The sequence below is a fragment of the Garra rufa genome, chromosome 8 (genome assembly GCF_049309525.1).
Source record: "Garra rufa chromosome 8, GarRuf1.0, whole genome shotgun sequence".
In the NCBI taxonomy this organism is placed as follows: domain Eukaryota; kingdom Metazoa; phylum Chordata; class Actinopteri; order Cypriniformes; family Cyprinidae; genus Garra; species Garra rufa.
In genome coordinates, this window is record NC_133368.1 from 37977109 (window position 1) to 37991162 (window position 14054).

Consider the following 14054-nt stretch of genomic DNA (forward strand, 5'->3'; position numbering starts at 1 on the left):
TGATAACTTTTTTCAAATCTCAGTTTTCCCAGTTTTATAATAATTGATTCGCTTTAGGATTGGATCCAAATTACAAATTATCTTGGTCATGATGAGAACGCAACAATCAGAAGAGTTTTTTGGATTATGTTATATTTAATATTTATGATTTATATATCTTTGTGTACATATGTGTGTGTGTGTGTGTGTGTGTGTGTGTGTGTGTGTGTGTGTGTGTGTGTGTGTGTATATATATATATATATATATATATATATATATATATAATAAATTATACCATGATATAAAAAAAAACAAAGAAACTGAATGTATTGTTATGTATTATTATGTCATGAAATTAAGTCATGATATAATATGGTCCTTGCACACTGAGTCAGAAGTGTTTTATCGTGTTCGAAAAATGCAGAAAATTTACCCAATCCGATTTTTTTAATGTCGGACGAAAGTCAGTCAGTGTGTAAACGTGATTGGCACAATGTTTGGTCATTTTTTTTTTTTTTAACGTGCACCTTTTTCAAGACCTTAAAGTCTCCCACAAAGTCACAAATTGTTTTTCCAACTCATTATTTTTGTTATTGAATATGCAGTTTATGATATTCTGATGCTCTGTTTTCATTAGGTCTCTGTTTCCCCCTCTCTTTGTCTCAGGTCCATATCCTCTGGCTGGTGTTCCCCCTGTAGTGTGGAGGGGGATGGAGCGTGGCGGAGGAGAAAGCCCTCGTCTACGGGAGAGCCCCGAGCGACGTGGGAGCAGCAGTCCTGATATCGGCGGCCCCCCACCGAAGATGGGCCGTCTGGAACTCAACGGCAGTCCCACAGGTCACCGCAGTCGCCACAATGGAGCCCAACAGAGACCTCTCAGCGGTAAGACACTCACAACCTTTATGGTCCTGACATTTACACTACCAGTTAAAAGTTTTTGAACAGTGAGATTTTTAATTTTAATTTATTTGTACAATTTAAAATAACTGTTTGAATATATTTTAAAATGTCATTTGTTCCTGTGATCAAAGCTACTTTTTCAGCATCATTACTCCGGTCTTCAGTGTCATGATCCTTCAAAAATCTAATATGATGATTTGATGTTCAAGAAACATTTTCTATTATTATTATCAGTATTTAAAACAGTTGAGTAAAACATAAAAAGCTTTTGTAACATTACACACTATACCATTTAAAAGCTTAAAGTCAGTGTGTGTGTGTGTGTGTGTGTGTGTGTGTGTGTATATATATATATATATATATATATATATATATATATATATATATATGTTTTTTTTATAAGAAATTATAGAAATTAGTACTTCTATTTAGCAAGGATGCTTTAAATTGATCAAAAGTGATAAAAAAGACCTTTATAATGTCTTTCTTTCATCAAAGAAACCTGAAACATAATAATAACATACAAATAATTCAACACAATAATTATAATAATAAATGTTTTTGAGCAGCAAATCAGAATATTAGAATGATTTCTGAAGGATCATGTGACTGGAATAATGATGCTTAAAATTCTGCTTTGAAATCCCAGGAATAAATTACATTTTAAAAATATCCAAATAGAAAACAGTTATTTTAAATAGTGAACATATTTCAAAATTTGACTGTTTTTGCTGTACTTTGGATTAAATAAATGCAGGCTTGGTGAGCAGAAAAACCTTCTTTAAATAACATCAAAAATCTTACTGTTCAAAAACGTTTGACTGGTAGTGTATAGTTTTTCCTCTTTTATTAGTTGTGTATGATGGAGAAAGACCACACACTAGCATGTTAGTGAGATAATTGTTATAGAAAATAAAAAAATAAACATCAAAACAGCACATCTAGCTATGCATTTAACCTCGTTCTAAATATTATCTGACATTATTAAAAGAGCTGCCCATAGTGCATGATGCAGATCAATTTAATTCCACACACTACTGTAGTTCAGCTCACAGGAGTGTTGTGGCCACTATAAGTGAATCTATCAATGAATTAAGTACCACCATGTAGACCTGATTTATTCCCCTTGGCCAGTTATTGACTGCAACAGCAGCGTGTGTCAGAAGGGGGGTCATATTGATTATAGTGACCCTAACGAATTGCCACATACCGTTGTGTGGTCGCAGATGTGATTATTGAATGGCTTTAAATATGTTTTTACACATGGGTATCTGACACATAACACAGACATGAACTTTTTTAAGTCAGCATCAAGGTTTAAATAAAAAAAAGATATCACAAATTTTAATCACAAAGTTTATTTATTTGGTGTTTAAATAGAGACTTGCATCATACTTACTAGAAAAGTAATAATAAATGTTTTTTTGAGCAGCAAATTAGAATATTAAAATGATTTCTGAAGGATCATGTCACTGGAGTAATGATTCTAAAAATTCAGCTTTGAAATCACAGGAATAAATTACATTTTAAACTATATTCAAATTGAAAATTATTTTAAATAGTAAAAATTTGACTGTTTTTGCTGTACTTTGGATCAAATAAATGCTGGCTTGGCTTCTTTAAAAAACAGTGAAATCTTACTGTTCAAAAACTTTTGACTGCTAGTGTAAATGCAGCCTTAGTGAGCATAAGAGACCTCTTTCAATAATTTAACTGAAAAATTAATCATACCATCCCAGAATTCTGAACGATAGTGTATGTGTGTATTGTACATCTAGTTTTAGATGTATAGCATACCATACTGCAAGATACTGCTGTTACTGCTTCAAATGTGTCAACGACCCGCATGCAGTTAACATGATGTGGTCCTGACAATAAAGCAGTCACACATTTTTCTACAACCAAACATGCAGTATGTGTCCAGTAACACACAGGCGCAGCAAAAGTGTTATATTTTCTCACATTGGGCTAAAATGTCACTAAGGTTAAGCTGTAATTCACCTTGACAGTGAACAATGTGTGTAGCCAATCATAAAGCCACATATCAGATATAGATTAGATATTTTTAGAGGCCAAAACCTTAACAGCACATACTGAGTGTTTGTTCGTGATTGTGTATATGCGTGAGTGTCTTGCTGTACACCTCTGAAGCAGATTTGATTTGACACAATATCTAAGTCAACAAACATTTCTTAAAAAATGTCTGGAATAGGTAGAAGAGGAAAGTAGCGGGGCTTTCTCTCCCTGTGCACTGGCAGATGGGCCAAATGGTTAGTTTTAATCAGAGGTTGTCTCGAAACAGTCTTCTCCAAACCACAATGGAACACTAAAGAGTGGGCCACACACGAACGAGACATGGACTCAAAATCACTCAGACACATGCCTGCATTGCTAAAAATCATTTTTGCCATCTTGTAATCTTTATTTTTTTCCAGCTAAATTATCTAAAACAAGATGATTTAGCTTGCAAATTTGTGTAAGGCGTAAAGACTGGTGTTTAAGAAAATATGTCTTTAATTACGTTTGTATTTTACCTTTTTAGGAAGTTTAGTTTTATTTTATAGGGCATTTTTGCTTTAATTAATAAATTTTTTTTCTTTTTTTTATGCAGTATGTTATTTACTGCTGTATTACGAAATATTTAATATTGTTGCTTTAGTCAACAGCAGTGTCACACCTTTACATACAGTTTAAAGCAAATATTCAGCGATTGTGTTAACAATACAGTCCACAGAAATGCTTACACGTCTATAACTCTAACGACAAATGTCATGCATAAGTCTAAAAGAAATATTCAGGCATTAATGCGCGCTAAAACAGATAATCAAAGAGACACAAAGACTTACTCAGAGTGAGCTTTGCACAGCACTGAAACACACACACAAAATGAGTCAGACACAGGCTTCACACACATGCCGTTATCTTATGATGAAACCGTGCTCACGCAGGGTACAGGGATGAGCCCATGGGAGTTAGCGGAAGAAAGAGAGAGAGAATAAGACTGCTGGGAGCTGCTGTGTGTTGACAGTTATATTTCCCTGTTGGGGGAAATTCACTTACTTGAATTGGCACCGGCCCCTGGCCTGTAATTCACTCCATAAGAGCATTCTGAACTGGAAGCCAGGGTGATTAATGGAAAGGAAATAGAAATATAGGAATTGACTGATTAAACCAAGGGGCTCGGGGAGCGGTGTGTGAATGTATATGTATTTGTATGGAAGTGTGCTTGTGTGTGTGTGTGTGTGTGCTGCTCTGCTCTTATTAGTACAACTGGGATTTTGCCTAATGCTTTCAGCCTATAATTTCTAAGGAGTATTAATTAATAGTCAGCTTTTGAGCACTTCAGGGAAATTGAAAAATAAAACAAAGGATAGGTTAGACCTAGATCAACCAGAGGAAACTTGGGTGGGATGTGTGTTTTCAGGCATCATTAGGTACTGCATACTATTTCTCAACAAGCCGTGAATGACTATGCATCTCGACATCCCATTAAAAGACGGGACTCTGTACCCACCGAATCACTTGCCAACATATTTTACGGGTTAATCATAAATGTTTTTAACTAAAATGTTAACAAAGTCAACACTACTAAAATAATGTGTTAAGTTACAGCGCAATGAGCCGTAACCTCAAACACTGAAGGCAGAAAGGTTTGCATATCCGTTGGAGGCTCATGCAACTAATTTTATTAAGTGACCCTGCCGTTAGCACGCAGTCCGTTGGCTTGAGGAGTTATCAGCTCAGCTGCCCTGACAAAGCGAAAGGAAGGCACCATAAAAAAATGATAGCTTTAATGAAGTATAATGGAGCTGGTTTGATAGACAATCTGAACGGTTTGCTTGTGTTGACTATTTGCATTGGGCTGGGAAACCTGGGACAAGTGATTGACCCACCTTGGCCACCTTATTCAAATGCAAGTAATGAACCTATTAATCATTAATGATTTCTAATGAAAACACTTCTCTTGTGAACAGCACGTGGCGACTATTCAAAACAGTGCCACGCTTTTGTTTATAAATTAGATTTATATAGAAATATTTTTTCCAAATTGTATGAAAATGAGTCAGATTTCCATCAGTTCGGTCACTGGACTTTCTTTTTAACAGATATTAATTTAGTAATTCATCTCTTCTCTATTTACCATTGTGTCTCTAATGTTTTCTATGCCGTACTGCTCTTGTATTTCAGGTTTGATGATTCCAGTCTTCTGTGTGGTGGAGCAGGTGGACGGAGGGATGATATCAGATGGAGAGAGCCGGGAGGAACATGCTGAGTTCGTGTTGGTCAGGAAAGACATCCTTTTCACACAGTTGGTTGAGACTGCACTTCTCGCCCTCGGCTACTCCCACAGTTCTGCAGCCCAGGCACATGGTGAGTTCAACACTGTCCCAGACTTCAAGCAGTTCAAAGCAGTTGATATATTTACATATTCAATTTCAGAAAAAACAAACTAATAAAAAAATAAATAGACCTCGACCTTCCATTTTAGGTGTGACAGATATTTTTTAATATTTAATCCCAATTTTACAAGCTGCCCTTTTTAAAATGTCCCTTTTAAAAAAAGAAGTGTGCTAAATTGTGTTGAATGTGCACTTAGTAGTGTAATTTAAGTATTAAAAGTGTAAAAAAGTCCAAAAAGTAAAAAAAATAATAATATAATCTATAAGGAAATAAAACTCTTGAGTGTATAACTTAAATGTACTTAAAAAGAGTACACTTTTTTTGTTTCCCTACGCACTTAAGTACACTTTTACAACAGTGCACACAGTGTACTTTGTAATAATGTCAAAATAAAACAGTTCCTTTAAAGTACATTTATAAGTGAGTACATTTTAAATCTTTAAGTTTTAATAATCTTTTGTTGTGCTTTAAATAAGCACACTTATTGGTTAACATAAAGCAAAGTACTTGATTCAATTTTTTATTTTATTTTATCTGTAGTGTTTTATTTGATGTTACATTTAAAATTTTGTTTTTTAAATTATATTAAAATATATTGTAGTTTACCATAAATGCTTGTCAGTACATTCTGCACTATATTTAACCATATTTCAAAGGCAATAGAATTATAAAATGATATATAAAAATGTACTTCAGTTTAAGATAAATGTAAACTGCAAAATATCAATTTAATTGCAAATTAAATGAAATGCAATTAAATATCCAAAAACATTTAATTCAGCTTGCGCTTAAGTAGCGATTAATCACAATTAATCACATCCAAAATGAAAAGTTTTTGTTTACATAATGTATATGTGTGCACTGCGTATATTTATTATGTATATATAAATATACACACATGGATATGGATATATTTAAGAAGAATGTTATCTTTATATATTAAATATATTTATATATAATAGTAATTATATTAATAAAGAAATATATATATGTAAATACATATATTTTTAAATAATTTTTAAATAATTTTAAACATATATATTTTTAAATATATACTGTATGTGTGTTTATATATACATAAATATACACAGTACACATATATTATGTAAAAAAAAAGTTTGAATGTGATTAATCACGATTAATCATTTGACAGCACTGTATTTTATTATTTCCATAATACATACTATTTTCAAAAAAAAAATGCACATAAAATAAGAAGTTAATTTATAATACATTAATAAGAATGTATTCTATTTGAAATCCTTGTCTTTAGAAATTAAATTTGTAAATGCTGTAAAACTTGTGTTTATTGTTAGTTTTTCATACCTAATGCATTAATTCGTGTTAATGAAATTACATTTTTTGTAGTGTTATGACAATGCAAAATAATCATATTTATTTCTGATATAACTGGATGCCTGAAACGTAAAAAGTAACCTTGGTAATCATTACATAATACATACTCTTTTAAGTACGTTAAGCAATGTGCAGTCTATATTGCACAGTATGCAATAAGCAATACGTTAGTACGCAATGCCTTTACAGTTTAGACCGATTAGAGAGGCATAGAGTACAGAGAGGAGGTCCGGCTGTTGAGATGTTGACAGGAGGATATACTGTTTTGGTCTAATGTGTCTGAGAACACTGAGGAGGAAGGGCATTTGTTCAACATAACTGAATCACAGACAGTCTGAAAATCTCATTAAACAAGAACAAAGGAAATGGCGAGGCAAAGAATGCGGTACTTTCACGTCACAAAAAGATGCGTGTGAACTGTATTTGTGCGTATGTGGTAACATGTGGGAATGCAAGTTTGTGTCTGCTCGAGATCTTTGTGCTCCCATAGTACATGTTCGTTTTCGGTGTGTGTTTGTGTGTGTATATGGAGAATGTTTATGAGTATGTGGGCCAAAGAAGCAACATAATGCTTTACTTTATTGTTGTACACATGATTGTCTTCTCCCAGAAGATTGAGAGTTTACTTGTATTCTGTGAAGTATGAAGAAAATTTAAAACAGTCATTACTTCATGTTGATCCGCGGTAACAAAAGACATCACGATTTACTTCACAGGTTGAGCATGTGGCATTTATGTGAACTTATTTTAATGCAGTGTTTGTATTCGCAGTTCACGCTCTGTCCGTCTGACTAGAACGAAGTTTGCTGTGCGATTTGACGGTGCTGCGTTTTATTGAGAGTATTGTCAGAAAACAGAGAGGGAAAATTGAAGGCCACATTTCAACCTTTAATTAAATGATCATTTAAGTCAGGCTGATGAAATGTCTGCAACGTTTTTGTAGTGATTGTAGTTTTTAAAATTAAATGCTGCGTGGTTGTGTTTGTGCACGACTGCAGCTTGTTATTCATCAAAAATAATGTTAAATAAGCATCCTTTCTCTTTTTTTGACAACTAAATATACACAGTAACAAAAACAGAAAAAAAAAAAAACATGAGTCACTCGTAGGTCAACAGCGTGTCTTTAAATTCACTCGAAGCGCCTTTTAGAGATTCCTTTGAAGAGCCAAAAACAGATCAATATGTTACCCACACAAGCCATTTGTGTAACCTCCAAAAATACCGTTATGTGCTATAAAATTAAACAAGTATGCAAATTGATAGAAGCGGCATTATGATTGGAAAGGCAAAATAGTCCTGTCTGGCCCACACAATGGCGCCACATCTGTGAGGAAGTCCCAGACGCTACTCCCCTAAAAACAAGCGGTCACCTCTGTACAATCGCAAAACAATATCAAAAGGACACAGAGGAGGACAGGACAGCAGTGGAAAACAAACCGTTTAGGCTCAATATAATCCACACACCCTCACAGTGATCAGTTCAGATGAGGCCAGATAAAATAAAAAGAGTGGCATACGGTTAAAAAAGCACTCCCACACTCGCTCACACATACTAACAAGATTCTCTCATTATGAAGCACTGCACTGACTTCACTATATTCCTAAAATGAGCAGAGAATGAGCAATAGAGAGAAAAGGAGAAAGGGAGAGCTCTCCTCTCAAATGAATACTTTTTGTTTTTAAAGCAAGCGTTTATGTTAAATGAATAATTTCTGGCTTAAATTATACATTTTTTCCTCTGCGGTTCACAACCAAAATTACACAGAGTCCCATCTATTTTCTCCCTGTTTGAATTGTGTCCTGCATAGCTCTCTCGTAGTGGTATATTTAAGCTCCTCTCCCAGCACCGCTGCCTTTCTTTAATTAGCCTGACCAGTAATTAACTGGGAGATATTGTTTATTTCAATTATAAGGGTCTGAGTACTTTTATAGAATCGTATGGACAGACCTGTACTTTAAGGCTTCAGACAATTAACAGTGGTGACGGATTACAGCACGAGTGCATTGTTGTGCTGCCACGTTTGACATGAAGCCACGGCGGGTCGAACTGGGGCAGTTTGATGAAAATACGCTCTGTTGCCTCAAGTCACTTTACATACTTTGAGCAATGTCAGCTCAAATGTTAACTAATTTCAACCTGTGGTATGAACATCTAAGAGTTCTTGACATGTGCAGATGATGTAATGATTTTCTGCCTTACTTTTAAAGGGATAAACCCCAAAAATGAAGATTCTGACCTCATTTATCTCATCTGGTTCCAAACCTGTATGCTTTTTTGTGTGGAAAATTGCAGGAGAGTTTTCAAAGAATGTTCACACTCCTCTTTTCCATACAATGACTGTTCATTTTGACTACTGTCATGCTTCAAAAACAACAAAAACACACACCATAAACAAATGTAAACTATAGCTGCAACATGGAAAAACATAACGGTGAGTAAATAATGACTGAATTCGTTTTTTTATGAGAAGAAATTTCTTATTGTTTTGGTATAAAATGCTCTGTCCTCAACGAATCCTTTAGATTTACAACCAAAGTGAGTAAGCTTTCCATCACCTGGCAACCAATCAGAAACAAGTCAGTTTTGTCATTGTTGTTGCCAGGGTTCTTCAATGCTCTAACATAAGGTCATTTATGTCAGTAACGTAATTTCCAGAGAAACTTTTATATTATGGTTAAACCTCAAAATAAGGTGAAGCTGTCTAATCCATAAATCTATAATTTGAACTATAGTTTCACTGCTGCAAACAATACTCTCATTGGCATTTTTTAATCAGTGTTTAGTCAATATGTTTATTATTTCAATAAAAGCTGTCTAGGGTATGTTGTTATTATATAATTTCCAATGATTTTATTTCTAAACTTAGAAATTATAACTTCAGCTATCATATATGTGACGCTGGACCACAAAACCAGTCTTAAGTAGCACATTTTTGTACATTACAATACATTGTAGGGGTCAAAATTATCATTTTTATTTTATACCAAAAAATCATTAGGATATTAAGTAAAGATCATGTTCCATGAAGATATTTTGTAAATTTCCTACCATAAATATAGCAAAAATTCATTTTTGATTAGTAATTGATTAGTCTTGCAAAGAACTTCATTTGGACAACTTCAAAGGCAATTTTCTCAGCAGCAGTCCTAACAAAGCATACATCAACGGAAAGCTTATTTATTCATTTATTCAGCTTTCATATGATGTATAAATCTCAATTTTAAAAAAAATTGACCCTTATGACTGGTTTATGGTCCAGAGTCACATAATTAGTAAAAACTAAATTCACTCATCTGTTAAAAGGACTGGGTAAGACCAGGATTGTGTGGTTTATGTTAGTATATTGTTTCTTTAGCAGGTGGATCAGCATATTTGTTGAAAGTGCTGGTCAACCAGTGTAATCTTTATGGTGAAACGGGCTTACCACGGGCGGCTTAAACTAGTTAAAGCGATAGTTCACCAAAAAAAAAAAAAAAAAAGAAAGAAATCATTTATGCACCCTCATGTCATTCCAAACCTGTAGGAATTTTTCTTCTTCTATTAAACAACATTGGATCCCATTGAGTTTTATTATATGAACAAAAAATGGGTTTGGAATGACATTAGGGAGAATAAATGATGACAGAAATTACTTTTTTTGGTTATATGTATCTATAGTATTTCCACGAAAATACGGATCTCATAACAGATAAAATATGCTTATATTATGATATTGTAGTAAAACCATAATATAGTGTATTTGGGAAAGACAGACTGTGTTTCTCAGGCCTGCTTTCCCAGTTTGAATTATTCTATCTATTTAGATGCATTATTAACGATTGGTCATAACAGTCTGTGGTCTTCACGACTCATATAGCAGAGCCAAGTCATTCAGAACAGCAAACATTCGGAGTTCAGTGCATCTATCCAAACTAGCTCTGCTGAACAGAGTATGTGTGCTCGGGAACGTTTTCAGGCTGTGTGTGAGGTTGTGTTTGTGTGTGTGAGTGTGTATGGATGGATACACATAAGCTTTAGCCAAGCCACCAGCCGACCACATGAAAGCCCAGCACTGGGAGGAGGAATTTTAATGTGGCAATGGGAACAATGGTTTGTACTGGGGGAGGAAAATGACAAGGAACAGAGTCTTTCCAAGTTAAAAATGATTCATTAATGACATTACCACAGTCTCTGTATGATGCTAGCTCATACTGTAAATAGGAATACGTTTAACCGCTTTTTAATGGAACAGAGCTCATTGCTTTTTTTCAGATTAGCTGGAGTGAGCCGTCTGTTTAACACTGAACATGTGAATTGGGTAACCTCGCTGACAGTCAACTCGTACCGCTGAACTTAAAGTACATTAAGAGCATCTTAGCTTAGACTTAATTGATGCTACTGCTCAAAGTGGGAATACTAATGACGTCTGCATTGGGCATACATTCAGAAGTGCGCAATGAAACAAAACAGCAACATCCCTCAAAAATCAAAGGAAAGCCAGTAATATAAACACAGACTTGAAAAAGAAGGACAGATCTAACAGGGGGCGTGGCACAATCACACAAATTGTCTTCATCTGTCTGACTTGCCTCTCACAGTCTGGGGAATACATCTCCGCAAATACCTTAAGAACAAAGGCAAGAGGCCTTTATATCAAAGGATAGAAGTTCACTGTAGCTACAAGGGTCACCAGCAGGGTTGGCCCTCTTGTAGTGGTTGTCTGGCACCCTGACTTACTGGGGGGGGGGGGGCGCACAAAATAAACTAGAATAAATCAATTATTAGTTCAGACACAAGGGAGCACAAGTGACAAACCTAGACCCTTCCCCATATAGTCATTGAATTCTTCTAATAACATGAATAAAAATCTGACAATATCCTTACACTTGACAAAAATAAAACATTTAAAAAAAAACATACACTGAGGCATGGCAAAACCAGCATCTGTTAAAGCATATTTTTTTGTCACGCTTTCTGAAGAATAATATAGGAAAGAGAAATCCGGGCACTGCTGATGAGAAGTACAGTACAAGAAGTAAGACAAATCTACTGCGTATATAGTTATTAAATGTGTGTGTGTGTGTGTGTGTGTGTGTGTGTGTGTGTGTGTGTGTGTGTGTGTGTGTGTGTGTGTGTGTGTGTGTGTGTGTGTGTGTGTGTACCTGGTATTCATCACGTTGTGGGGACCAAATGTCCCCACAAGGATAGGAATACCAGTAGATTTTGACCTTGTGGGGACATTTCTCAGGTCCCCATGAGGAAACAGGCTTATAAATCATGCACAATGAGTTTTTTTGAGTAAGTAAAAGTGTGCACAATCTCCTGTGAGGGCTAGGTTTAGGTGTAGGGTAGGTGTAGGGCGATAGAAAGTACGGTTTGTACAGTATAAAAACCATTACGCCTATGGAATGTCCCCATAAAACATGTAAACCCAACCTTGCAGAATCTGCAAAACGTTCATTATTTTATGAAAATTAGAGGGATTATGCAAAATGCATGGTATTTTTTAATTAGGACTGACCTGAAAAAGATATTTCATATTATTTTAAAAAAGACATTTACATATAGTCCATAAAAGAAAATAATAGTTGAATTTGTTCAAAAGTTTACATACACCTTGCAGAATCTGCAAAACGTTCATTATTTTATGAAAATTAGAGGGATTGTACAAAATGCATGGTATTTTTTAATTAGGACTGACCTGAAAAAGATATTTCATATTATTTTAAAAAAGACATTTACATGCAGTCCATAAAAAATAATAGTTGAATTTGTTCAAAAGTTCTCTTAATGCATCATGTTTATTTCTGAAGAATCAGTGAGCATTTGAACCTTTTGTAATAGTTGCATATGATTCCCTCAGTTGGATCTCAAAATTATACAGTCATTGTTGGAAAGGGGGTCAAGTACACAAAAAAGACGAAAAACTAAAGAATTTGTGGGACCTGAAGGGACTCATGAACAATTATCAGAGGACTATTTATAGGCCTATTCCCTTTTGTACATAGTTCTCCCTTGTTGTTCATTTGCTCTAAATCTGTTAGTCTGAAGCACACAGTAATGTACAGTATGATGTACTTAAAAGAAACAACCTAGATAGAAACTATCTATTATTTTATATTAATCCCATTTTTTTTAAACTAATGAGGACCATTTTCATGATTTAGGGGCCTAAGGCTCTGCAAAAACACACTGGTCTTGTTTAGATTCTGACACTGATAAGCTCCCACATAAGGAGCAATCAGCCAATAGTGGAAGAAAACGGTTGAACAGGTCACACAGAATGTCTTGTTATCTTCTCTCTAGTCAAAACACAAACACTGAACTGAGAGAAACAATGGAGCCCTTGCTAATTTGCGAAAGCAGTTTCTGTCCAAAACTAACTCATTCAATCAGGGTTTAGTGGCAGCAGTGGCATTGGAATACAGTGTCTGAATGGAGGTAAGTGATCCATCGGCATGTCTGTGTGTGATTGAGCAGCTGGAGCTCTTCAGATGACACAAACAGCCTAAAGCACACACACAAAAAAAAAAGACAAAAAAGAGAGCAAGAGAGCAAGAGCGGGAAGCTGGGCAGCGTCTGGGTCTCATTTAGCGGAGAGTAATGTGATTAGCATTGTTTAGTTTTCACAGCTTCAGTCAGTCCCTCCTAAGACCATGGGAAATACTTTTGTGTGAGAGTTTGTGTGTGTGAATGTGTTTTGTATCTCTTCATGGCACACCCTTCGGTTCTGGTCAGGTTCACTTCCTGTTGTCGGATGTGTTGAATATATACATTGGCACAAGGGGCGAACATTGACTGCACATGCACACAAGCAGTGCGTGTTGAAAAGTGTTGCAGTGTTTGGAAAACGGTTAATAATGCAATGAGCACAGGGTCCGGTTTACTTGTACGCCGCATCTTGACAATGATTGCGACATCTGGAAATAAATAGAGCGGAGGGCATAATAGATGCAGCTAATTCATTTTTAATAGCACAGTGTGGTTCTTGGAAAAAAAAAAATGATGGCACCCTCAGTAGATGCCACTGCTGCTTAGCTTTTATCCTGATCTGTAAGCCTATTTAGATTCAGTATATTAAGGAAACAACACCACACAACTTTAAAGGGATAGTTCACCCTAAATCAAAATTCTACTCTTTTTACTTTCACTGTAAAATTAAATGTCCTGTTAGATCTACTACAGCTTACAGTTGAAGTCAAAAGTTTACATACACCTATAGTTCACAAGAGAAAATAATAGTTGAATTTATAAAAATGACCTCATTGATCCACAGCTATGTTTTTTTTTTTTTAGTGATAGTTGTGCATGAGTCCCTTGTTTGTCCTGAACAGTTAAACTGCCCGCTGTTCTTCAGAAAATCCTTCAGGACCCACAGATTATTTGGTTTTTCAGCTTTTTTGTGTATTTAAACCCTTTCCAAAAATGACTATATGA

The 14054-nt window shown here is 35.1% G+C and overlaps 1 protein-coding gene across 1 annotated transcript in view; it reads left to right on the top strand.

The window, feature by feature from the left end:
• satb2 (SATB homeobox 2) overlaps window positions 1-14054 on the top strand; it is a 47040-nt gene that overhangs the window by 9025 nt on the left and 23961 nt on the right. The window contains exons 2-3 of the mRNA XM_073845843.1: window positions 647-862; window positions 5069-5251. Coding sequence (XP_073701944.1) covers window positions 691-862; window positions 5069-5251 — 355 coding nt within the window. The 5' untranslated portion in view covers window positions 647-690. The remainder of the gene's footprint in view (window positions 1-646; window positions 863-5068; window positions 5252-14054) is intronic.